General features: G+C 40.8%; 2 protein-coding genes across 3 annotated transcripts in view; both read left to right on the forward strand.

Moving 5' to 3' along the window:
- Window positions 1–1,581: 1,581 nt before the first annotated feature.
- On the forward strand, window positions 1,582–3,017 carry faimb (Fas apoptotic inhibitory molecule b). Its single transcript, XM_058403896.1, has 3 exons — window positions 1,582–2,077; window positions 2,404–2,453; window positions 2,686–3,017. The coding sequence occupies exons 1-3, from the start codon at window positions 1,870–1,872 to the stop codon at window positions 2,821–2,823; spliced, it is 396 nt and encodes a 131-aa protein (XP_058259879.1). The 5' UTR covers window positions 1,582–1,869; the 3' UTR covers window positions 2,824–3,017.
- A 1,128-nt stretch (window positions 3,018–4,145) lies between these two features.
- Window positions 4,146–26,162, forward strand: part of agap1 (ArfGAP with GTPase domain, ankyrin repeat and PH domain 1) — a 134,644-nt gene continuing 112,627 nt past the window's right edge. Inside the window, exon 1 of one of the 2 annotated variants that reach the window (XM_058402731.1) lies at window positions 4,146–5,332. In XM_058402731.1, the coding sequence (XP_058258714.1) occupies window positions 5,170–5,332 (163 nt within the window). In that variant the 5' untranslated portion in view covers window positions 4,146–5,169. The remainder of the gene's footprint in view (window positions 5,333–26,162) is intronic. The other variant, XM_058402732.1, reaches the window with a different exon arrangement.

A 26,162-nucleotide genomic window follows, 5' to 3' on the forward strand; every position in this document is an offset into this window, starting at 1 on the left:
CTGAGGCATAGGGGGAGCATAAACTCCACACAAACATGACTGGAGAAGGTGGGAGAAACAAAACCACTTCAACTGCAATTATTTTAGCAATTATTTTTTTCTTTAAGCAACAGAATTAGTTGACCTAAGAACTTTTCATTAACAATAATGTTCTGTACAAAATCATGTTTTAACAGGAAGAGATTATAAAATATGTTAGAAAATAAGGCTGCATTTTGATGAATGGCTGACAAAATTGATGGAATTTAAATAAACTAGTGAAATAAAGTTGGATACATTTAGTGGTTTGCTGGTTATATATCCATCGGGTTGGTTAAATTTACTGTATACTATAGTGTGAGTGAGTAAGGTATAGAGGGAGTTTGGCATCTATACAATTTATTGGTTAGTTTCATTAATTTTCATTACCTACTGGCCAGGGTTAGAATGGATCTGGATTCAATCCCTGGGAACTGGGGCATGAGGTGGCAATACACTGTGGATAGTGCAGATACCATACACACACAATCACACCTAGGAACATTATATAGTTAGCAGTTCACCTTATGGCATATTTTTGGTAGGTGGGAGGAAACCAGAGTAACTGGAAGAAATTCACAGGCACACATGGAGAAAACATGAAGACTCTGCACAGACAATAACTGGAGCTCAGTATCGAACCAGAGACCTGGTGCAGTGAGGTGGCAACTCTACCTGCTCCACTAAGATGCTTAAAATTAATTCATTTCTAAAGAACTGGGGGGCACGATGGCTTAGTCACCTCAGCCACTCCTACTTGCTCTGACTTTCACACAAAATCAGGCATGCATGAATGGTAATTGAGAGTGAAGGGGCAATAAAGTGAGTGATGGATGAAGGAGAGAGAGAGAGAGAGAGAGAGAGAGAGAGAGATTGCCATCTGCTGGTAGTTCTAATTCTAAGGTAGGATTCATTCATTCATCTTGAGTAAGGGAGTTTATCCTGAGAACACTGGATGAGATGCCAGATGGCTACATACACACGCATGTTCAAACCGTATGGGCAATTCACAAAATCTTAAGGGAACAATCTACTGGAATCTTTCAGGACAGTGGGACAAAAGTGTAGAACATAGAGGAACTGCACATGGACACAAAGAGAAGAAGTGAAGCTCCATGCAGACAGATGCCTACCAAGCTCGGCCACTACTAAAGGAGGATGCAGTATTGTAACAGATCAGATTACATTTTAATAGTTTTATGGGGTATATTCCTACAGCAATGCATTGCGGAAAATATGTTGATTGAAAAATCATTCATTTTTAATGACTGGAAAACCCCAAATTAGTATTTATTTCAGTTTTAATTCAATTTGGACTCATGATTCTGTGTTTGCTGGAGCCAACACATTTCAATGGATAAACAAAACACACACACACACACAGGGCCTGGTAATTTAAGCCTCTTAACACTAATGCATGTGTTGCTGAGCACTGGACAAGAACAAAATGGCTTCAGGAAATTCATCAGCAGTTTAGAACTATGAAGATTGTTAATATGTCCCGGTTTTGGTTTATGCAGCGTGTTAAGGTTGAATAGAGGCCAAATACATTACCCGTGCAACTAATCGAATAGGTGCAGCTAATAGAATAAAATGGCAGATATGGTGGGTATGTGGGAGGTGCCTCTCAGCGATGGGATTTACCAGATTGAATTTGAGCATGGAACCACCACAGGGAAGCGTGTTGTTTATATCAATGGGAAGGTGAGCTGCAGTGGTTATTATATGATGTTTTGATTTGCAGATGATGAGAAACAATGTAGTAAATTCATAGTGTCATCGCATTACTGTACCTCTTCAAAAACATGCTGAGACTGTTTTGTTTTAAAGGAGGTCCTCAGAAGGGACTGGATGTTCAAACTGGTGGGCAAGGAAACATTTCCTGTTGGGCATACAGGAGCAAAAGCTACTATAAATATCGAAGCACTTACCGGCTTTACTTATGAGTACACGCTGGAAATCAATGGAAAGAGCCTCCAGACTTTTATAGACAACTGGGCCAAAATATCCAAGACTTGGCTGCTGAAACTTGATGGTGCTGACTGCAGGATTGTTCTGGGTAAGACAGAAAAGCAATGCAGCAGGAGAAAATGTGTTCAGGAAGAATGCATTTAGGATAAAATAGCTAGTAACTACTGTAATTGTTTATGCCACTCGCTATCTTCAAATGAATCTCATTTAAACCTTTTGTGCGCAGTTTTCTACATTCTTTTTCCTTACTTATTTTACAGACAAGCATTCAGAGAGTTCTAGATGTTTGTAGCATGCATAATTACAGGATTACAGTCATAGGCATGCTCCTTTGCCAGATGTTGCAATACTCCTACATGTCCTCATGTGCTCTATTTTCTAATGTGTGTTGTTTAAATCAATCTGGCTTATCAGAGAAAGATACCATGGATGTATGGTGCAATGGCCAAAAGCTGGAAACCGCGGTAAGTTACTCTTTAAATCATGCTTTGGGTGACTCTGGTTTGTATGAAGAGCTCATGCATCATTATTATTGCTTGTCATGTATAAGAACAAGATGCTGCAGACAATCAGAATTAAATGAATACAAGTACACATACATTTGCCGGGATATTCGTGTGTGCTGTGCTTTTATTGCTGATGCATTATTAACTTTAATCATAAAATCTGTGTATTTGTATTTGGAATCATGTACAGGGGGAGTTTACAGATGACAGTACTGAGACGCATTTTGTGGTGGGGAAGCATGAGTGTTGCATAAAAGCCACTGGCGGTGGGAAGAAAAGAAATGGAGTAATGCACACGCTGCTTGTGGATGGAATGAAGGTCATGTGATGAGGAAGTACCTGTTTCACTTTTGTCTACTTGAGGCTCAGGTGGCGAAGGAGCAGAGCGCTTACTTCCTGGTGCACTTTTGAATCCAATGTTATTAAAATATAATTAACAAAATATCTGAATAAGCTATAAATAAGCTATAACAATAACAATAATTTAATTTTAGTCAATTAAATTCACTTTAATTCAGGAAAGATGACATTGTTTATTTTATTTTTTTCTGTTATGTTCATAGACACATTCATAGAAATAGGTATAGCTTTTGGGAAGTGTTTTGCCAGACTGAATTCAAATGTATTTATTTGCTCATTGCAAGAATGTCTTTTCACGCACAAAATAAATTGAAATGAATTTCAATTTCACATTGCATTTACTGATCATGCCTCATGTCATTTTCAAGTCCTATCTGTGCGAGACATATGCAGTTAAACGCATCGTGTTGTGCTCAGATTAAACACTGGGTCGGGTGATAAGTACACTGCCTTTGTTGCTATGTGACTTGTGTGTTGGGGCGTGACCACATGGATGGCAGCTGCCACTCTTAAAATAAGCCTTACAGCCCCAATTCCAACCACGAATCTTGTGTCCAGGAGGTTTATTACTCGAATGCAGTTCATGCCGACTTAATGAATCTTATCTAATTTATATGGCATTTTCATCCAATGCCTTGGATAACCATAGCGTAACTATTAAAGTTTTCAATATTATAACAAGGCCATTTGTTTTGCATTAAGAAACAAATCAGATATTATGCAAAAGCAAGACAGTCTAGATAATTAGATGATACCTTCAAGTTAAGTGAGATAATACAATGATGATGTAATACAGCTTGAAAATTCATTCATTCATCCATCTTCAGTAACCATTATAGTGGTCAGGGTAGCAGTGGACCCGGAGCCTATCCCAGGAACATTGCCATGAGGTTGGAATGCATCCTAAATGTGTGTCCATCACTCACACACATTTACACCTAGGGGCAAATATTTTACTAGCATGTTTTTGCCAGTTGAAAGAAAGCCTGCAAACTCCACGGAAACCCATACAGACACGGGGAGATCATGGACAGCAACACCACACAGACAGTAACCCGAGCTCAGGATCAAACCCGGGAGTCTCTAACTGACCCTAGATCTTAATTTAGTCTCTGTTTGCTACCTATGTCATCTAAAACCTGGACACACAGGTGTTCTGGGCTGCACAGGATAAGCGCAGCCAGTGCCGTAAAGACTGCGTGGTATGGACAAGCCCATTTCTTCGATGCACTGCGCAGGGTTGTTGCAGCCAGGATCGTGACCAACGCTCAGCCGCCGCGACTCGAAGCTTTCCAGTAGGAAATGTCCCAAGGAGCGAGCACGCGCAATGGTGTGTGAGAGGATACGGACGGGACGGAGAGCGGCGCAGGAGGAAGGGGAACGTTCCCGTCTTTGCTCGTGAAGCAGAAAACAATACCGGGAGACAAGCGACCGCGACAGAACATAACATCACGGTTTATGTGCGTGTAGGTCGGCAAGCTGCTAACGTCTGTGGGAAAATAGTTCGTCCGTTGTTCTTTGGCAGCGCGCGCTGAAGTGAAAACGAGGGAGCGAGCGGAGTGCGCAGAACCGATCCACTACAGCGGGCTAGCGCGCTAGCAGATCACACAACTAGCTAACCGGCGCTCTCTTTCGGAGTTGTTGCGTTAATTTTCTTGGCTGTTTTTTCTCCTTTAAACAAGGCAACCAGTGGCCTAAAAGCAATGACAAGGGCCGGGCCCGGTCATGTGTACTTTATTCTGCAAAAACTGAACGTTTTTTAGCGGCCTGTTCTTGTCTTTCTTCTTTTTTTTCAACCTGGCTAGCTAGATAGCCTTTAGCCAGTTATGACAAACACTTGGTGATTTCAGCAGGCTGTGTTCATACGCTAAGTTTTTGGTGTGATTTTTGTCTTTCCCTACTCCGGAGGCGGAGGGAGGATATGGGGAAGCTGTGCCGAGCTGACCGTCTCTATCTGCCCCTTCAGCCAGGATTTCACCTCAGGAGAACTCTCAGCCTCCCTCCGGCTTTCGAGCGTCTGCATTGGGATCTGCTGTTTGGAAATATCATCATTACACAGCCGCAATTCAGAGCCACTGCTAGCTAGTTGCTTTAGGCTTTTGGGCTGGTTAGTGTTGGACTTGCCATTCGAAAAACCTAACCATTTGCAGGATTAATAAACACTAATCAAGTGTTGTGCTTGTACAGAGCTCGAAGACTGTGTTAGGGCTGTTGTTTCTCTGACGATGGTCTAGTTCGCTGTCTGGATCATATAGAGACACGTTCACATTGCCAGTACACATCGGAGCCTGTTGAGGAGCTTTTCATTCGCAAAATGAACTATCAACAGCATCTCGCCAATTCGGCGGCGATCAGAGCCGAGATTCAGCGATTTGAATCCGTCCATCCGAACATCTACTCCATCTACGAGCTGCTGGAGCGGGTGGACGAGCCTCTGCTGCAGAACCAGATCCGGGAGCATGTCATTGCCATCGAAGGTAAGACTGGGTGAAGTTCTGACTCCTAATGGCATGGCCATTTATGCTTTCACCAGTCCCATTCAACTTTGTCCCTTTTTGGCCATTTAATGTCCTCGAACAGTTCTTACAACAAACTGGACAGATCATGAGTGTTCACTTTCACACCTTCTTTCAGAGTCCATCTTTTTTTACACTTTAACATTATATCAGTCAGCAGGTGTTTCATTGTATTGCTTAGTAGCCACCTGTTTGGTTAGAAATGAATACTTATGAAATGCATATGCATTACATCATCAGATTATCTCAGTCACAAGTACTATTACGGACGGGATAAGATTTCCGGACAAGCATCAGATGTCTGTTAAGATGATGTCTGTACAGGATCTTTGTATAAATCCCAGAGATGGGATTGACTTCACAGTGTGTGCATGACCATTTCCACACCCATGCCTACTGCATACCCATCATTTTAATACAAACGGATTGATTTGACCTTTTTTTGGGTGCAGGTAGTGTTTTGCCATTATTAGGTCAATAACATGTCTGTAGGTTGTGTTCATGCTAGGAACTTGATAAAATACCTAAGCTTTGATTCTCTGATCCGTCCTTTGAAACATCATCTTTATTTTTGGTTTTAAACTTTTGGCTTCTTTTATTTTTGTCTGTTGTTGAAACAGCACCTAACCACAGGATTTAATGGAGTGTAGAGTAAATGATCCGTGGTCATTTTATGGACAGAAAGAGTAGAGCATAATCTTACCAGAATTGTACGTGCATAGTCTATAAACATTACTGACCTGATGGATTCGTACAGGACTGAAATCCCAGAGATCCCCTCCAGTAATAATGACATCATCCCACAACCCTATATAAATGTAACCCACTGGCAAATAAATGGAATGAAGCACGGCTAATATCCACAAGCAAAATGTGAGACACACATTCAGTACCTGTTCAAACTTCTGTGCTCTCCATCATCCAGTGTATTTATCGGAGTTGTCGCTCTCTGTTTGACCCAAAATTATTTCAGCTATGCAACTCGGAAGGTATTGTGTTATAAGTCCAACCCTTTTTCTATTCATTTACATACAATATGAAGCTAAATGATGAGATGCATGGTTAATCTGTCTTTGTTTAAAACAACTGCAGTCAGAAAGGTTTTCTTCTTAATTTAGCTCTGTAGTGTTCATGTCATCTGCTTTAAACACATTAAATGTAATGATTCAACACATGTTTGTGAATTATTTTGTATTATCTTTAAAAATGTTATTATTACTATTAAATTCCACCTATTGGAGAGGTGTACATTGTCAGATTTTATGTGAAGGTTTAGTCTGAACGTGGAACCTTTGGGGAGTGGGGATGGAAACCTGCTCAGGCATGTAGAAGAATCAGTGTGTCAACCTGTAAAATCTTTTACACAAACTGTCCTGTGTTAGTTTAGCTTTTGACGGTTTCCTTCAAAGGGCTAATCGAGAATGTGTTTCTTCTTATGTCCTATTTGTTTGGTCTTGAATACAAGTGAAAGTAACAAAGTCATCCACTCAGTAGAAAGGAACTGCTTTGTTTGGTTGATTTTTGCTTTTGACGCATGTAATACGTTGTGGCATTTTTCCATCACAACATTCCTCAGATTTCAGTCCAAATCAGTGCAGGATTTCTTGTATCTTCTTGTTTGTTTCAAGACATTTTGCCAGCCTCTGGGCTTGACAGATGGCAAATCCCATCTGAAAACCGATACAGGACACGCCTCTTGATCTTTCACTCGTGAGAACTCGAGGCTGTCTAATGGAACGATTTGGAACGGAAGATGGTCACAGTGCGGATTCAGAGAGAGAGAGACGTGTGAAGAAAGAATGCAGACTGTGAGCGAGAGCTAGAAGTAGATGAAGAATGACTAAGAAAAATGTATTTCAATTTTCTACAAGGATGAACGAAATTGTAAGTGACAAGCAGAGGAGGGAAAAGGGAAATAAAGGCTGAATTAGAAATGAGAGGGAAAGCAAAAAGGACAGGAGAAGTGCAATTATGTAATCGGCTGAGCTGATTGCTGCGCTGTAGTATCAGAGAGATGCTTTTAAACAGTGGTTATATAGCTTTTAAGCATGGGTTCGTATAGCAGTTATGCAACCGAGTACTATGCCACTGTCCCAGGATGCTGATGTTAGGACTGCGTGTATCTTGGAGAGATCCGACACTGTGCCGTGCACTCATTGTTTCTTTATGAATTGCTCCCTCTTTGTGGTCATCTTTGTTCAGAACGTTGCTGAGGCAACCCTCACCACAGCAAGTCATTTTAAAACATACACATGACACATGCAGAGCACATCTGTGAACTTGACGTTACCGCCCTGTCTTTTGTAAAGGGCATTTCTTAGCATCCTGGTGCAGCAAATCAGGCCCAGCTATCATTTTGCCCTTATGATTCCATGCCTAAAATGTGGTGGCCACGTGATCAGATTTCCTAGTGGAAATGGGGAAAAAAAATCCCCAAAGCAACATAAATCTGCTCTCTTGGGTTAACTGAGGCTTGTTCGTAATTACAGAGACCAGTAGATCAGTACACGGCCTGCGTCCCAGAGTGTACCACATGGTCCAACATGGTCCTCTTTTGCCCTTCATCTCTCTCATTGAGCCCAGAGAGGAAGGGGTATGTTTGCAGTGGGAAGATAATTTTAGCACCACCTGCTCCACTGCACTAGCGTGCTGTTCCCAATCATTTCAACACGCGTCTTTCCTCGCTGAATTGTTTTGTTTTCCCTCAGCTGAATGATGCAAAAAATTTCTTTTTGGAACAAAATTAGCATTTGCGTACAATGCTACCATTTCACGTTTCCCAAAGGGGATTAGACTGGCAAGAAAAGGGAATCCTCATGCAGAATGGCAGCAGATCCTCACATTAAGATACCAGACGCATGCCATGTGTAGAAGGCTGTTCAAAAGATGTCATGGCATCACTTGAACGTCAGGGTCACTTTGGCATGGCGACAGAGATAAGGCTCCCCGAATCGGTGCAGGCATCATGCATATGGTGATGCGGGCTACAACTCCAGCCCCTCCCACCAAGTCTGCCTGGAGGGTACCATTAATGAGCGGCAGCCAGCAGCCGTCCTGTACACTTCGTTAAGAGCATCTGGACAACAGAGCATAACACCATACCCTCCCTCTAGTGACAAGCTTGTGTACGCCGTTATAGCCCTCTGTCCTTTACTGCCTGCTTCCTGCTTTGTAGATGTTTTTCTTCACCGTAAAGCTTCCTTGTGGAAGCTGGAGTGTTTTTTTTTTTTTTTTTTTTTTTATTTATTGGTGCAGGACAGAGCTCACTAGGAGCGTTGCAGCAGCGATGCCATATATCTGTTTAGATTTAATTAGAAATCCCTCAAGAAGATCCAGTCAGCCCACAGGAGAGAAGGAGGTGCGCACATGGGGGGCCCATATGTCCAAGAAGCAGCTATGTCAAGTCTGGGGTCAGGGATGAATTAATTGGCGGCACAAGGCCAATAAAGTTACATTAATGGTCGCGAAGAGATATGTTAGATTAGAAGCTAACTTCCCCCTTTGATTTAAATTCAGGATTCATTTATATCAATATCTATATGCCTATATTTATACCACAACGCTGTTGTATTTTACATTCTGATTCAAATGGGAACACAGTTATCCAAGCAGCCAATCACATATGCATATTATAATATCATCATGCAAATACAGTTGGAGTAGCACTATAACTGTGCAGGTAAAGACTGGAAAGTGGTCTCCTTGGTTTTTCTTCAGCTGTTCAGGTTTGGTGAGTCTGTGACTACTGTAGCATCAGATTCCTATTCCTGACTGACAGGAAGTTCTGCTGTTGAAGCCTAGCCTCAAGATTTGACTTGTGCTTTCTGTGATTTTTGTTCTGTTCACCACAGATTTTTTTTGAGTAACTGTAGATGTTCTGTTCTACTCTGACCTCTCTCATCAACAAGGCTTTTTTGCTCACAGAAATAACACTCACTGCATGTTTTTTTGTGTAAACTCTGGAGGCCTTTGTGCATAAAGAGCAGCAGTATCTGAAATACTCAGCCTGTGTGTCACCAACAACCGAGCAATGATCAGATTTTGAGATATAATTTTCCCTGTTTTGATGCTTGATGTTTGTGAACATTAAGTGAAGGTTTTAACAGTGAAATGTATTGGAGTGATTATATATGTTACTTTATTTCACATGAGGTATTCCTAATAAAGTGGATGGTGAGTGTTTACGTCTATATATCCTGTATATACAGTGTGTAAATGAGAGCGAGATAAAGGGATATATAAATAGAGATAAGGACTTGTACACTATGTTGGGCATTGAAACATGCATTTCTGTATTGTAGGGTATTTTTAGACTCCAATACAAAGAGATGGATATAGCTTTACTGAATGCATGTACCTTTTAAAATCTAATTTAATAGGAAAGAATGAACAGTTGCTGAAGACCACTGCTCTGGCTTTTCCTTCTTGCTTCATCAGTTGTCTGCCCCAACCACCCCCTCTCTCCCTTTTCCCTCTCTCTCTTTTCCTCTTCCCTCTCTCTCTCTCTCTCTCTCTCTCTCTCTCTCTCTGTGCTGGATGTTTTGAGTGTGGGTGGTGAGAGACCATGAGTTCTCAGGCTGAGCTGAATAGAGATTTGTTCTTTCCCAGTTACAGGGGGGAAAAAAGAAATGAAATGACACACACATTTTGCACACCATTTTGATTTTTCCATCTTTTACTCAAGATCAGTCTCTACTTGAAGGGGAAATGTGTGATGGGTTAATTTAAAATATAATCACCCCAAATGAATTTCCTCCCAGCTTGATCCTAATCCATTTTCCACTCACTACCTAGTTCACCTCATCACATGATCTCTACCAACCACGAAGCCAAGCACTGAATCTTTTCAAACTGTGGCTCATACTGTGTTGCAGAGCAGGACACACCTGATAGAAGTTACTATCTGCAGGCTCCCGAGTCAAAAGTCCAAGAGTCTAAGTGCTCTTCTCTTGACGCTAACCAATCATGGATATGGCTTTCCTCAGTGTGTTACGCCTCCCTGCGTGGTCGTCTGGCTTCACATGTCTTGGACGAAGCACTTGTTAGACTTCACCCTCCCTGGTTGAAAGCTCTTGTGAGGTAGAGCCCTAATGTGTGGGTGGGGGAAACGAGGTGGAAACTAGATTTGTTGGAAAATTTGGGAGCATCCTAAAAAAAAAAAAAAAAAGAAAGCACTGTATACACATGCATGAGTTCACAAATGCCTGTGATTGGTTAATATCACTCTCATGGGAGAGAGGATGTGATCTCTTCCTTAAAGAGCACATAGCCAGTTTTATCTGAACTCTCATTTTCAGGATTTATTTTCTCCATCTTGTGTTGACGGAGCGAATGCTTTTCTGTTGTGCCACTTTTGACCACCTTCTGCTAACCTTCTTTGAGGCTGGACCTTGGCATGTGATTTTCTCATATATTCTTAACTAGCGTTTGAAATTCCGAAACTGGGAGCTTTTAGCTGGCCCTGACGCAGCACTGTGTTCTCTGTGGTGTTTCCCCAGCCAAATGGAGCTTAAAGATGGAACTGAGAAACACTCAGCTTTGGGGCTTTTCATGTGACCTCATTCCCAGCAGCTATTTAACACCCCTGGGAGGTGTAAGGCATAAAAATGTACCATATTTGAAGAGCAGTGGCAAGTGGCATTATTGAAGGCACCACGCTGGGTGAAATGGGGGAGGATCCACTTGTCACTTCAGCCCCAGGGGTATATACACCTTTGCCAGTTCCATAGTTTACATTGCTTACACAATGAATCTGTTTCTGCCACTTGTTTCTTTATTTTTTATTATATAATGTTAAATCAAAAAATTTGCATACTATATTTTATTTTAGATGTTTGGTAAAATCTGTCACTTGGTGGAATGACTGTTTAGAGACTAGGACTAAATACAAACCTCTTTACCACTGCGCTTATCTATTTAAAAATTCCCTCGACATGTGTGTTTTCTTTTCTTGTTGTGCTAACCTCCCCCTTACAGGGGTTTAACTCAAAGGTATTATTAGCTGCTGACCAGTTAGGCTAACATGAGGATATCTTGTTCTGGAAGTCTGGATATGTGCTAAATGATGTGAATGTAAATGAGGTTTTTTAGGTCAATATAGCTTTAGATAATTAGAAGCTGTGTGGCCTGTCGTTTACTCTTCTGCTGGGACTCCCTGAGGAAATGGCAGTTCTGATCTGTGGGATGTGGTGATGTCATGCTTCTCAACACTGTCCTTTGTTGTGACATTGGCTTGCTGTGATGCTTGTCTGACTCCTGCTGCGTGTCACGACAGTAGATCCTTTTGAGAGATACCACTGTGTTTGGTTTGATAGCATAGTCGGACATGTTAGGAGGAACCTGCACATATGCCTGTAGTTCTTCCTTTTGTATGTTTTATTCCTATTTCAGTAGGACGTCGGTTAAACATGCTTACTCTGTACATGTTATTAATGTTTTGCTGGGAAGTGATTTGCAGTGTCGGAGTAGCTGTAGACTGATGCTACTACACTACTAGCCATCCCCTGTGACTCTAATTTACAGCATTGCAGTAGGGGGAAGGTGACTTCTCTTGGGGCCTGTGGGTGGAGCTTTGAGAAATTTAGCTGCGTTTGAGAAAATATAAGGAAGCCAGAGCGTACCAGCTGTGGTATGCAGCTGCAGCAGGCATTCCTGTTACTTTACTCTAAGCAGGACGCAGGAGTCAGACTCGGATCCAAACAATAGCCAAGCTCTGATTCAGGATTTATGAAGACAAGAATAGCCTGTGTGCGGCGGTCTTCCTGCTGTTGGCCATGATGCATCCCCCACAGTGTCCCCAAGGACCCAGGTAGCTGATGTCACTTCCTGTGCATTGATCACTAGCTGCGGTGTTCCAGATGCTGCCGGTTTGTGAGGAGCTGTCTGGAGGGCTGCAGACACTCTGATGTGTCTGCTGCAGCATCACTCGTGATCAATATGTTGCTTGTCAAAAGCATTTATATAAGTTTCCAGACAGGAAAAAACAGAGGGGTGGGGGACGGTTGGGTCTATCATTAGATCTAATTACAATGCAACAATCTTATACAGCTCCTGAGACGTATCTAATCCAATTCAATATAGATGTTTGTTATTTATTGGAAAATTCAATAATTTTACCTGACAGTTTTTTTTATTGGAGATAATATGGAATTCCTCACAGCCAGAAATATCATTTAGTGAGCAACCACACCTAAGAGGTGGACTAGAGAAAGAAATTTGACTACTGGTCAGTTGCTTCCCCCCCCTTTGCCTTTTTTTTTTTAAAGTGGAATTTCCCCTCAGCATGTTTCATGTTCGAAACAAAGGAAATACATATGTTTTACATTTGAATCTAATTTGATGGGAGGAAAGATCTAGTCCGTGGATCTATTTGTGGTCTGGGATTGCACAATACCGTAATGTCTCTACCATAAAAACCCTTCAGTAATGCAAATGGCCATTATCATGATGACTTATCTTTTTGAGCTTGACTAGAAAAAAAAACCCACCCTGCCTCTGCTTCATGAGACCTTTTGCTTAATGTACTACTCACTCAAATGTAGTCATGGTTTCCATGGAAGCTGTATGAGGAAGTTGATTTCAGCCACAATATCCACTCTAAATAATTGCACCATCAAATAACGGGAACAACGAGCCCAATACCTGCACATAATCTCAGACTAGAAGTGCCAATCTATCTTCTGTTGTTACAATTTTGATTAGAAACCATCGGGCAGCAGAGATGATCTGAGAAGATTCTGCTCATGAATTTCCAGTAGACTCGGATCAATTTCAAAACCTGATGCACGACAAGCGCAAATAACCCCTTAAGTGTCTAAGGCCTATGTGTCTATCCATACGTTTTGGGGTAATTATTACAATAGCTTTAGCTCACAATAGTGTGCGAGAGAAGCTGAATTGCTATTCAGAGTGAATGTGTTGCATCAATAGGAGGCACTCTTCCCATCTGCCACTTTTTAAAGGGGGGAAAAAAAATCAATGGCGCTTTCCTTGTGACAGGTCACCATCTGTCGGCTCCTGCCCCCACTCCTCGTGTTAACGCTGTAATTAATGTATGCTACTGCACCTCATAAGTCTGGTGAAGGTACAGCCCATTTGCAGCAACCCAGTTCTCAGAACAGCTGGATTAATTATCCGATAAGCCTCACCATTTCTCCTTTTTACTGCTTGGCTAATATTTGGGAATGTTTGCAGTTTCCTGTTGAACGCTGATTTTGAGACAAGCTTGTTTTGTGTACAGCAGAAGTATTTCATTAACATTTCTGAAGGGCCATTTACATAAAATGTTTTCCAGATAGGCAGCTTTGATTGAAAATGCGACAACAGACACCTTTAATTGTGCATCCAGTAGTGATTAGTGATTCATGGATACTAATGATAGAGAATAAACATTTGAACATGCCTTTATTTTATGTATATATGTATATATCAGCATTTCAGAATGATGGGGTTAATCTTCATTCATAAAAAGCATATGGGAAAGTCTTTCTAGAAAATATATACATAAAGTATTTGAAGTTAATGTTAGTAACACTGGTAGCTTTTAGTGTCTCTCTGTTATTAGATTAGCCGTTCTTAATGAACATGACTTTGCACACTTTTGGGCAGTAGAGAGGACACACAAGTCCCCCTGGTGGATCTTTCCTATTGAACTGAGTTGCTTTAATCTGTGTCTCTCATTGAGAACTGAAAAATCAAAAAAGCCTCTAACAATTTGCTCTTTCTGACTGATTCTCTGTTCAGTTGTGAATAACCCATAAACACATGTGACTGGCTAAGCTGCAACATAAGCTGTGCTACAGAAGCACAGTAGAGTGTAGAGTTATTAAATCACAGCCTTTTTTATTTCTTCTGCTGCAGTAATTTTTCAGTAACTCGTTTCAGTTCGTTCAAGTTCTGTGTCTGGACTGCAGTTAGTGAGTTGAAGACCCCAGGTATAAAACATAGGCTTCTAGTTTGGACCCTGTCCTTATTGTAGTGATATGATTTATCATAGTTCCTTTTGTTTTGTAAGACATCATGCATGCATTTCATTGTCTTAACTCCAAGAATCTCCTCTCATTGTTATCACCAAGGGTAAATGTAAGCGGGAAGTACAGGTGCCTCTCTCTTTCTTTCTTTTTTTTCTTTCTATCTTTCTTACTTTCTTTATGTATTTATGTATTTATTTTTATATAATAAAAAAAAAAATAATTAATTTAATAAAAAAATATTAACAATAAAAAATATATAACATAATAATAAAAAATAGTAAATATAGGGGCGAGGCGCTGGGGGGTGGTGGTGGTGTGTCCGTTAAACTATGCCTTTTTTTTTTAGAAAAAAAATAATGCACAGATTGTACAGCACCACTGTTTTGACAGCTGACAGGAGTTCCTTGCCCTGGAACTTCTATTTAAGTCATTTAGCAGTGGACAGGATGCCACAAAAGGATGACATGAGCGTACACACACACACACACACACACACACACCACACACACACACACACACACACACACACAGAGCCACACACTGGGGAGCAGGTGCTCAGGTGGGCTAGGGTTACTATGGCAGTAGTGCTAGGTTGCCTGCTCTAAGTTAATTAACCTCTGTGGATGTTGCTGACGGCTGGCTGCAGTGATTCTGGGCCATCACTACCAACTGGGAACCAGGCATGATGCCATATCCCTACTTTACATCTTTCTTTTTTTTATCCTCCTTTCAGCTTGTGTGAAATGAATTAAGGTGAGGCTCACAGACAGACAGCCTTGCATGTGTGGAATGGAAGACCTTGCGTCTACAGAGATACTCTAATCACACCTCTTAGGAAACAGATTAAACAGACAATATTTACACATTGTAATAAATCCTACAACTCACAGGTTACATGGGTGTGTGATGAAACAAAATAGTCATATTTTCATGATAATGTATCACCAGAACACCAACAACTAGGCATTAGGGAAAAGAATAGCCCAGTGAACAAAGATAGATTGCTTTACAGCTACAGTTTATTAGTTTAATAGGACTTTTTTTTTTAACGCCTCTGCAGCAACACAGTGTAGTCCTTGTTACTGATTTGTATTCATTAAAAGACCTTAAGAAAGAAAGACAAGCTATTTCAGACATTTGAACTTGCAGTGATGTAGTCAGTTAATCTGCAGTGATCATTCCACATACATCCTACAAACATCTGAGCACTTGTTCGATAATCTTGACAACCAGAAAGCTTTATAGTGTCAGAAGCAGAACAATAAAAAGCAAGCTCTATAACATGACCTGGTATGAGACGATCCCGAGATTGATCCTCATTCACACTCGGTAGTGTGTCTGATGTTGACTTGAATTTAAAGAGGAAGTATGTGCACACGTCATACAGCAACTCGGGTACATCAGACCATGTTCTGCTCCAACTTCAGCCTCATAGGAATTCCAATAAATGTGGATCAAATTAAAGCATTTCTTGGTGCTGTGATTAGGAGAGAAGCTAATGAATGGTAGCTGATTTAGCTAAGGCAAGGTACTTTATTGTCATTGTATACAATACAACGAAATTTAGTTTGGCAACTCGTAGATAGCAACAAGGGCATTTAAACATAAAACTATAAAAGAATTTAAATTATGAACTAAAAAATGATTAAGAATAAATGAAGAGTGCTCTGTATACAGGATATGTACAGGATTGCACATAAGTGAAATGGCTTAATTATTGGAACGTATACTGACAGGTGTATATTGCACATAGTATAAAAGCACATTTTGTCAAGTGAAAAAGTGCACCCTAGTGCATGAAGCAGTAAAGGGTAGGTTTATCCTTCTTGTGGAGTTTGTATTATTGTTGTGCAGTTGTTAACTAAAACCCAGGATGGGAAGCTAGTGTGAGGTGCTTGTGTGTTTTTTCTTTCAAACTCAATTGCATTGGGCAAGATGCCGTAGTCTAGGGAGTCATCATGTCTTGGTGTGTAACTTGTATTTATTCCGGCATGTTTTGTTCGAGTTCTGTAGGCTTGTGTGATTATAACAAGTAAATTGTCCCTATATGATTTTTACACTGCCACAATATTCAGTGATGTTTATATGGTATGATATGGTAGATTAAAAGACCTGCCAAATTGAATCCATTTACTCCTTTTCTGTCTTGATGGATGGAGCATATTCATAAACAGGAAATAAAATCTGTGTATAATCAGTGTGTGTTCAGCTTTAGCTAACATGTACCATTGACTCATGCCTAATGTGCGACAGACTGGCCAGCAAAACGCACAGATGAGGTAATAAAACACAGAGATCACCAATCATGCAATGAAGTACAAACCAGAACCTATCAGATGTACTAGTTATGTTCTGTTTGCTGTGTTTCAGATTGCTAGCTAGAGTTATAGTTATATAGTTATGTCAGCTACAGTTGTCGGAGATGCTGAGAGGTTACATTAGAACAGGGGTGTCCAGTCTTATCCACAAAGGGCCGGTGCAGGTTTTCATTCTAATCAAGCAGAAGCCACACCTCATTTCACCTGTTTAATCAGTTCATCTTGGCTTTCAATAGGCTCAGGTGTGACTTCTGCTCGGTTGGAATGAAAACCTGCACCCACACAGACTCTTTGTGGATAAGATTGGACATCCCTGCATTACAGAGCTTTAACCTTGTACTCAGAAACTGTAAAAGTAACTCAAAGTTTTGCTGCTTTCATGGTGCTTCTGTAATATTCAGGACATCAGCCGATAATTCTGTCCTCATAGGTCGTTTTTAGAAGAGACTCGTATAAAGGAAGACACTTTATGGAGCGCTGAATGCATTGCTTTTAACCCTACTAATAGTTAACAGTTTATAGCCCATGTTCTGTGTATTTATTGTTCTGTTCTGTGTAATTATTCTCCTGCGCTCATCTCACACTGTTGTGTGTTTGCACTTTGTAGTCTTGAAATCTTGTAATCCTGAAGAAACAGCATTTTGTTCCAGTGTATACAGGGCGTATAAAGCAAGGACGATAAAAACCCACTTGACTTAGACACATTCTACACATTTCTACTGAGGCGTGATGTATTATTGACCCTGAACTGAAGAATCCTCGAACTGAATAATACCAAACATCCTTTGTAACAGGACTACATAAAGCCTGACACTGTGAGTTTGTATCAACACAGATGGCTGTGATCAGATCACTGGTATACAAAATCAGTGTTTTTAATTAATAACACTCACAACAAACATGAAAACCAGCTGTCTTCCAAAATTATGTTTTTCTTTCAGATGCATTAAATAGTCCTCTCAAGAACTGAAGAACTGAGCTACTGCTTTATACACCATGTGATGTACTCTGTGTGTGTGTGTGTGTGTGAGTGTGAGAGACGTTTTTTTTGTAGTTCTACAGACTGTGAAGTGCTTAAAGTAGGGAAGAATCAGGCCAAAATCCATTACGTGGGAGGCAAGCACAAGCAGGCTATGAGAAGCTGAACCTAGTCTAATCCAAATCACTCGAGAACTTGGGACAGTCATCTCGAACTGTACAGGAGCGTGTAGCCAGCTGGCTGCTCTCTGAGCCAGTGATTTTATGTGAATCTGTCCAGAATGCTAGTGACTCACTTTTGCAGCAGAGGGGTCGTCTGGCCTAGAGACGCAGGATGACATCATGTTTCTGTTCCGGTCTTAGTCATCCAGTTGTGTGAAAATATGCGTGGTGCATCAGTCGTTTATGGAAAGCACATCTCTCTCACTGGTACAGCTTATCTGTGATGCTATCAGATTTAGCCCGCAATCACACCTGTCCATCAGACAGATATCCTGCATTTCATCGTGCTGTAGCGAGGCACTAGACATGCAGACAAGCGAGAGCTGCTTTCTGATTAATACACGGTGTGATGACAGTATGACATCCTGGATGTGAAGAATGCAGACTGCTGCATTAAAACTGTTCTACATTTTCACCAGCCTCTTTGTTCATCACTGATGCACATTTCACCCCCCTTGTTGTTTTTCTTCCAAATCTCATATTTTTTTGTCACTCAGGAAAGGTCTCACTTTCTCGTACTCATCCACTCTTCCACACCTTCATTTTGACCTTTGTTTGTCACTCCTCCTTTCCCATGTGACTTCTGACTCAGCGTTTTTGTATCATAAGCAGCAATAGCTTTAGCCGCCTGTCCTGAGTGCGTTCAGACCGAGAATAACTGGAAGGAAGAAAAGAGAGGAAGCGCATTTTTTTTTCTGTACTACAGAAACAGTGGTTGGATTTTTGGAGGTCTTTGTTTGTTCCCCTGAGCTTTGTTGTTAGGGAACTGAATGGACTCACAGCTGGCTTTGTGTGTGTGTGTGCGTGTGCACGTGTGAAGAATAAGAGCTGGGCTGTGGTCTGGCATAAAGCTCTTCCTCTTTCTCCATCCTGCTTTGTCTCTCGTTCTCTTTCTATGAAATGGAACACTGTCTGCCTCGTTCACATCGTGGCCTCGCTTTGAACAGAAGTGGGGGAAGAGGCTAGTTGGGTGCTTCAGACAGAGAGGAGGAATAAAAGGGAGGGAAGAAGTGGTGCAAAAAAAAAGAGAACACTGTTGCTTGTAGAGAGCCATCTTGAGATTTGAGAGCTGGTTAGAGGATGGAGTGTAGAGCACACAAATCCACTTTTGTGGCCCAAAATACTGCATGCAATTGAATTATCCTCAAAATTGCAGCTGGCTTGGTGCCCTCTTGGGGAAAGTGGGTTAGTGGTGGGAATGTGCACACACAGACCCTCAATTCTTCTAAAGCTGCACAGAGAAGCCCCTGACATTTCTTTTTTAGACTGTGTGTATGTGCATGCGTTTGTGTGCACGCGTGTGTGTCTGCAAGATGTTGACACACACAGTGTGTGATGCGATGCAGCCCGGGGCAAAACAAGTTACTTTTACTACCACAAAGTGGATTACTTTCCTCTAACAGCACATCCTGAAGTGTTTTATTCCTTTTATAACACAGCGCAGTGCTTTACAGTGGCTCTGGACGTACGGCTTGCTTCTCTCTCTTAGTTTTTCCTTTTTAACAACAAATGCTGAAACCCAGGGTTCAAACCAAGAGTAGATATTCAGAGTTATTAATTGCTTGAACAATCCATCTAACAGTGCACACCTGCGCAACAATAAACGCCCGGCCGTCACGTGCTACGGTATTTTTCATCCGCTTGCAAAATGAATGGGTTCAAACAGAAGGTGGCATGTGCTAAGTCGATGAACACATCTAGACACGAGGAAATAAAAGCTGAAATTCTGATCTGTTATCTCATATTGATCCCCCAAACTCTGATTTCTTCAGTGAACAGCAGAAACAAAAGAGCCAGCCTTGACATTCTCATACCTTTTAAAGAACATACCTTTTATACAGTCCCTCTGTCATATTTTTAAAGCAGCTTGTAATTTCTCAAATTTATCACAGATTTGTCTGCAGATTGTTGCATCATGGATTTATAAAATAAACTGAAGCAAACTCGGGCATTTTTTGGCCACGACAATCACAAATAAACTCAGTGATGTGCTGGAGGGACTGAATATAGGTCAGATTTTAGAAAAAGAAGCATCTAGATAGACAGATTTCATTATTTATCTGAGAGGCTGTAAAGAGTAAAATATGGCCAAAGAATGAACATATCATATTTATCATCACATTTTCACATAGATATGGTAAGGATTAGCAGCATTAAGAGAAAATGACATGAATTAAATCCAATAATCTTTCTTCTTGTCTTCTCTGAACAGAAAGGATTTTTCAACACTTGACAAAGTTGCTTATTGCCTATTTAAAACAGTAATTGTAAACAGTAAAAATAAAAAAACTCGAACCGAACAGTGCATTTTTTTCATATTTACAACATGATTGATGACATCTCTGTTGATTTGAAGTGTTCGAGTCTCTTGCGTCTTCGAGTGCTATAACAACACTTATTATATTGTATTTAATCACATTCAGACTGTCATCTACATCAGCATTATTTGCAACATGTTAGATTTTACGCTTTGTAAGCCATGTTAATCATTTTAGGCCAAAATGTTCTGTTCCCTCTTTTGTTTCTTTTTTTCTCGTTCAGCTGAAAACAGAGAGCATTTTTGACTATTTTCAGGGTAAAGATTTTGGTGTAATCTGTTGTAAGTCAAATAAACCTATGCTGATTAAATATGTTGAATATACACAGATCAGGCATAACATTATGGCCACTGACAGGTGACGTGAATAATGCTGATTATCTCCTCTTCATGGCACCTGTTAGTCGGTAGGATATATTAGGCAGCAAGTGAACATTTTGTCCTCAAAGTTGATGTGTTAGAAGCAGGAAAAATGTGCAAGTGTAAGGATTTGAGCGCAATATAGAGACCAACACAATTAGGCACCTATTAGGCAGGTGGTTATAATGTTATTCCTGGTCGGTGTATATTGATGGACTTTACTTAATGAACATCAAAACATTCTTTGTTTATTTTGACAGAAATCGAGAGCGTCCTCGAGAGAATTTGAGTGTGTGCGAGATGGGTGAAGGGATCTGCGACTGCCCAAAAATAATTTCCGATTCTTGTGTCTGTTCTTGATTGTCTTGGCATATTTTTGAGTGAAAACTCCTCCTACCATTCTCCGATATTAAATTGTAGAGCTCCTACACAGACCCCGAGTAAACATTGCTGGACATCATGGCAGTATAAAATTGGTTAGAAATGATTAAGTTGTTTTTATTACACATGCTTTGTGTATGCTCAGTCAGCCATGGCATTAACACTACCTGCCTAAAATAATGTTTGTCCTAATTTTGCTGCCAAAACAGCTCTGACCCATTGAGGTATGGACTTGGACACAAGGTGAAGGTGATCTGGGGAATTTGTAGGTAACTTGGACAATTGGACTCTTTTGCTATTTTCCTCAAACAATTCCATAATGATTTTTGCAGCAGGGATCAAAGAGGGCACATCCATTAGGGAATATTGTTGTCATGAAGGGGTGAACTTGGTCAGCAGCAGTGTTTAGGTAGGTGCTAAAGTGTCAAAGCAACATCCACATGAATGCCAGGACCCAAAGTTTCCCAGAAGAACCGGCTTGCCTTCTTTCCATAGAACATCCTGGTGCTAGCTCCTCCCCAGATAAGTGACACATGCACCCGGCCGTCCACATGATGTAAAAGAAAACGTTATTCATCAGACCAGGCCACCATTTTCCATTGCTCCATGTTTCAGTTCTGATGCTCATGTTTCTGCAGTGGACAGGAGTCAGCATGGTTACTCTGACCGGTTAGCACCTATGCAACCCCATGCCCAGTAAACTGTGATGCACTGCGTGTTCTAACAGCTTTCTAACATAGCCAGCATTAAGTATTAATGTTTTCAGTGATTTGTGCTACAGTAGCTCTTCTCTGGGATCAAACCAGATGGGTTAGTGAGTCTTGGCTGCCCATGCCTGTGGCCAGTTCACTAGTTGTCCTTCCTTAAGCCACTTTTGGTAGGTACTAACCACTGCATACCGTAAACACCCCACAAGACCTGCTGTTTTGGAGATGCTGAGACCCAGTCACACAGTGTTCACACTTCAGCTCTTGTCAAAGAGGCTCAGACTCCTTACACTCCTTTCCCATTTTGCCCTGCTTCCAACACACCAACTTCGAGGACTGACTGTTCCTGAATAAAAGATCCCACCCCATGACAGGTGCCATTGTAATGACAAAATCAGTGTTATTCACGTCATGTGTCATTGGTTTTAATGTTATGGCTGATCGGTGTACGTTTACACTGATGTTCTGTGTCTTGTCCAGCTTTTACTACGTCAGTTAGGAGAGCAACCTGACACCTACAAACCACAGCCCAAGTACACAGCATCAGCCTGTCATGGTGATCATGTGTTTGTGCTTCTCACTGAGCTGCTGTGTGTGTGTGCTTGTGTGTGTGCTTGTGTGTGTGCTTGTGTGTGTGCTTGTGTGTGTGCTTGTGTGTGCTTGTGTGTGTGTGTGTTCCCTTAACCTGGAGGCCCCGATCAGCCTGCAGCTCTGTTCCTAAACATGGATTTACAGCGCTGTAGTTTGTGTGTGTGTGTGTGTATACTCTTATTCACATATGCTAAGGTTTCTGTCTACTTGTTTTTAAACCTGAACATAAACACTGGTCTCAGCTGAGCTGGCAAGGTTGGCCTCTTGATAAGGACGACGGAAACTGGTGACTTTTTTGAATAAATAATGATGTTGTGGGTGCGTTCCAGCTTCTCCATGACTTCTTGGCTGCCTGTGTTTTGATTACCTCATCCTGAACATTCACGGTGGCTGATAGCGGCAGACAACATGAAATGCACGTGTAAGCGCTTGTAGACGCACGTGTAAACTCCAGTACAGTGCCTTTCCTCAGACTCTTTAGAAAAAGCTGAGAGTCGTATTTGATGCTCAGATGTGGAAGATGCTTGATTGTGATGTTAGAGTTGTGATGTGTTTCCTGGACTGGTTGCTCACGGCAGTACAAATGTTGCACAAGCCAATACGCTGTCAATGGTTAGATGTATGAAACGTGTGTTTAAAGTGACCAACACTTAAATACATTATGAATTAGAGATGTTTCAGTCACTATGATGTGGTAATTATGACTCTGTTATTGTACTATGCAGCTTAGTGATCCAAATATTTCAGATGTAGGCGGATCTGCCACAGACAGTCGCTGAAATATCTCTTTGTCATTTTGACATTTCTACATAGTGGTATAATTAGAAATGACTCAAGACACATCGGTATCTTTTCTGATACCGAATTAAAAAAACATCTTTGTAGTCTGATGTATTTTTGTAATCTACTAAGCTTCAAAATGTTTCTGTTAGAAACGCATCACTTACAGTGTAGTCTAAAGTTGATCATACTCACATGCTACATCGGGAATAAACATGACTTGTAGCAAAACTATCACTTAAAGTCTATTTTCCAGACTGTTTGCTGAACTCAGTCCTAGATTTCTATGTTAAATAAATGAATAAGTAACAAAAGGAATGTCAAAATGTCCGGGAATCCACTAAACAATAAAGCACTGAAGTTTATTTGTTTTTGTAATTCTTTTCTACTGGAAGATGGAATTTTTTAACCTCCTTGTGTCATGAAACCGTTCTAAACTGTGTTACTAATGTATGCTCAGAAATGATATTTTCTGTCATTTTGATCTCCAACACTACATATTTAAGTTGTTTCTCACACTGAACACATTTGCTGTGATCAGAATCTGAGTGTGACGGGTTCCTGCCGCCTCCTTGTTCTGGTTTCAGACTCACTTGATTCCATCAAATCCTGGTGCATTAATGTTCATCTCACATGATCACAAACCTGCATGAAAAACAAAACACAACTCATCAGATGTGAGATTTTTTGCTGCTGTTATACGTCTGAATTCATGCGAGTTGACTGCTCCTGGATGTTTTCTTCTTTTCATTTCCTCTTCTGTGTCCCACTAAACTAATGACACTGAGATCAGCTAAAACACCTGCACAGGTTATTTTACTTCCCAAGCGCAGACCCGAATCTGAGTTGCATTCCCATTCACGGGATTAGTAACAGAGTTCAAGTGCAGCTGGACTTGCAGTAGAGGTAGTCTCTGGTTCGGTAGCGTGTGGTGCTTCCCTTTCATGTGAATTCTACTCCGTTTCAGACTCAACTGCAGTGTGAAAGCTCTATATAGATGAGACAGATCAAACCAAATTTATATCTATGCAATGAGCACTGACCGGTGAAGTGAATAACACTGATGATCTCCTAATCATGGCACCTGTTAGTGGGCGGGATATATTATACAGCAATTGATCATGTTGTCCTCAAAGTTGATGTGTTAGAAGCAGGAAAAATGGGCAAGCGTAAGGATTTGACAAGGGCCAAATTGTGATGGCTAGACCACTGGATCAGAGCATCTCCAAAACTGCAGCTCTTGAGGGGTGTTCCCGGTCTGCAGTGGTCAGTATCTATCAAAAGTGGTCCAAGGAAGGAACAGTGGAGAACCGACGCGCGACTGTTGCTCAAACTGCTGATGAAGTTAATGCTAGTTCTGATAGAAAGGTGTTTCAGAATACACACTGCATGATGGGTCAGGGCTGTTTTGGCAGCAAAAGAGGGACCAATACAATATTGGTCATAATGTTTTGCCTGGTCGGTGTAAATAATTTGTACATCGATTACACGAATGTTTTTCAACCTGATAGTGACACTGGATATCAAAACAGTGCCGTCTTTACAAAGAATATTACTAAAGCTGAGGTGTGTCTGTAAGCGTGGACACATTTGTCATATGTAGTAAGGATTATGATATTTATGTTAGTTAACAGTTTCCAAGCCATAAGTAGTGTTGCATTAAAAACAGCATTGTTTCACTGATCCGTTTAATGACTACAAAAAGAAATATATTTGTATATATATTTTATATTTTGCAGGGAAAAAAAAAACAAACATTTAACAGTGAATAGATTAGCTGCTTGTAGTCAGTTTGTATTTATTTATGAAAAACATTATGTTTAAAAATATCTAAGGTATCTCTGAAAAAGGAGAGAGAAGATGGATGTATAGAATTTTAGATGTTTGTTGGACACACAGTGTTTTGTATCGGTGCTATATCTGTGCTATATCTTTAAAGTGATATAAATCACTTTAAAGACGTGTGTATATACAATCACATGTCTTTCATCTTCTCACCAGAGGTGATTTTTGGAGCCAGTAGTTCAGTGTATTTAGATATCAGCACTGCCCCCTTCTGGCCACTGTTTGATAAAGCTCAGTAGGAGTGAGTCTATGATTATCCTTCATCCAGTATAATTATTTAAGCTTAGTGAGACAATGATGAAGAGCAAGACCATGTTTATCATATTTAATAAGCAAGTACAATGTAGAATACGTCTGCTTTCCACGATACGTCTGCTATATTATTCGATATGAAGCGAGCACGTCTCTGCGGGTTGAAGCTCTTTATTTATAGCTGTGTCGAGGACACGTTGTCACTGTGCATACAGATGAGATCAGTTCGGCCTTCAAATTGTCACACAATGATAGCCAGTGTTCCCGCATGCACTGCTGCATTTTAATCACTGTGAGGCAACAGAGAGCCACAGCGTGGTTAAGCTGAGCGCGCTCAGATGACTGACACGTCCTATAGATTTGCCAGGCATCACAGAGCTTCAAGGCTGTTTTGATTTCACTGCTTTTGTGATCCTCATGCGCTTCTTTGCTGAAAGAAAAGCTTCCTCGGCTGCGGGCTCTCGACGTGTGATCGAGCCACTGCTTTGATTTGACGTTGCAGATTGAGCGCTGCACAAGCTTTCGATTTTCCTGCCTGGTCTAGTTTAAACATAAATGATGACTATGTTCTAGATTACACATATAATGATTTCTTTGGTTTGTGGTCTAAGATCACCAGACATAGACTGAAATACACTGAACAGGATATATATCAGCACAAATACTACACAAACTATAGATATTTTAATGTGAGGCAGGAAAACAAGGATCACGCACATTGTCATGGGCCAAGTAGAGCTTATTTGCAGCGTCCATGAATAACCGCTAAACATTTTACTGTTAATGTAATATTACATTTTATTTAAATGCAGATTGAATTTGCCGCTGCTTCTCATCTTTCAGCTCTAGAGTCACTGGAGGTAAATGTTCCAATCTGGAGGTAGAATTTCTTTATTATGTATGAATGATTTTTAATCATCTGGTGATTGTGGAGTACGTCACACTGTGCTGTAAACATAAGTGCACTTTACGCATGATTAATAACGATGTATGAGATGGCACTGGAAGTTAGTTATAGAAGCTTTAAAAGAAGCTTTCACTATATGACTTAGGAGCTACTTTACATCC

The sequence above is a fragment of the Hemibagrus wyckioides genome, linkage group LG11 (assembly GCF_019097595.1).
Source record: "Hemibagrus wyckioides isolate EC202008001 linkage group LG11, SWU_Hwy_1.0, whole genome shotgun sequence".
Classification (NCBI taxonomy): Eukaryota; Metazoa; Chordata; class Actinopteri; order Siluriformes; family Bagridae; genus Hemibagrus; species Hemibagrus wyckioides.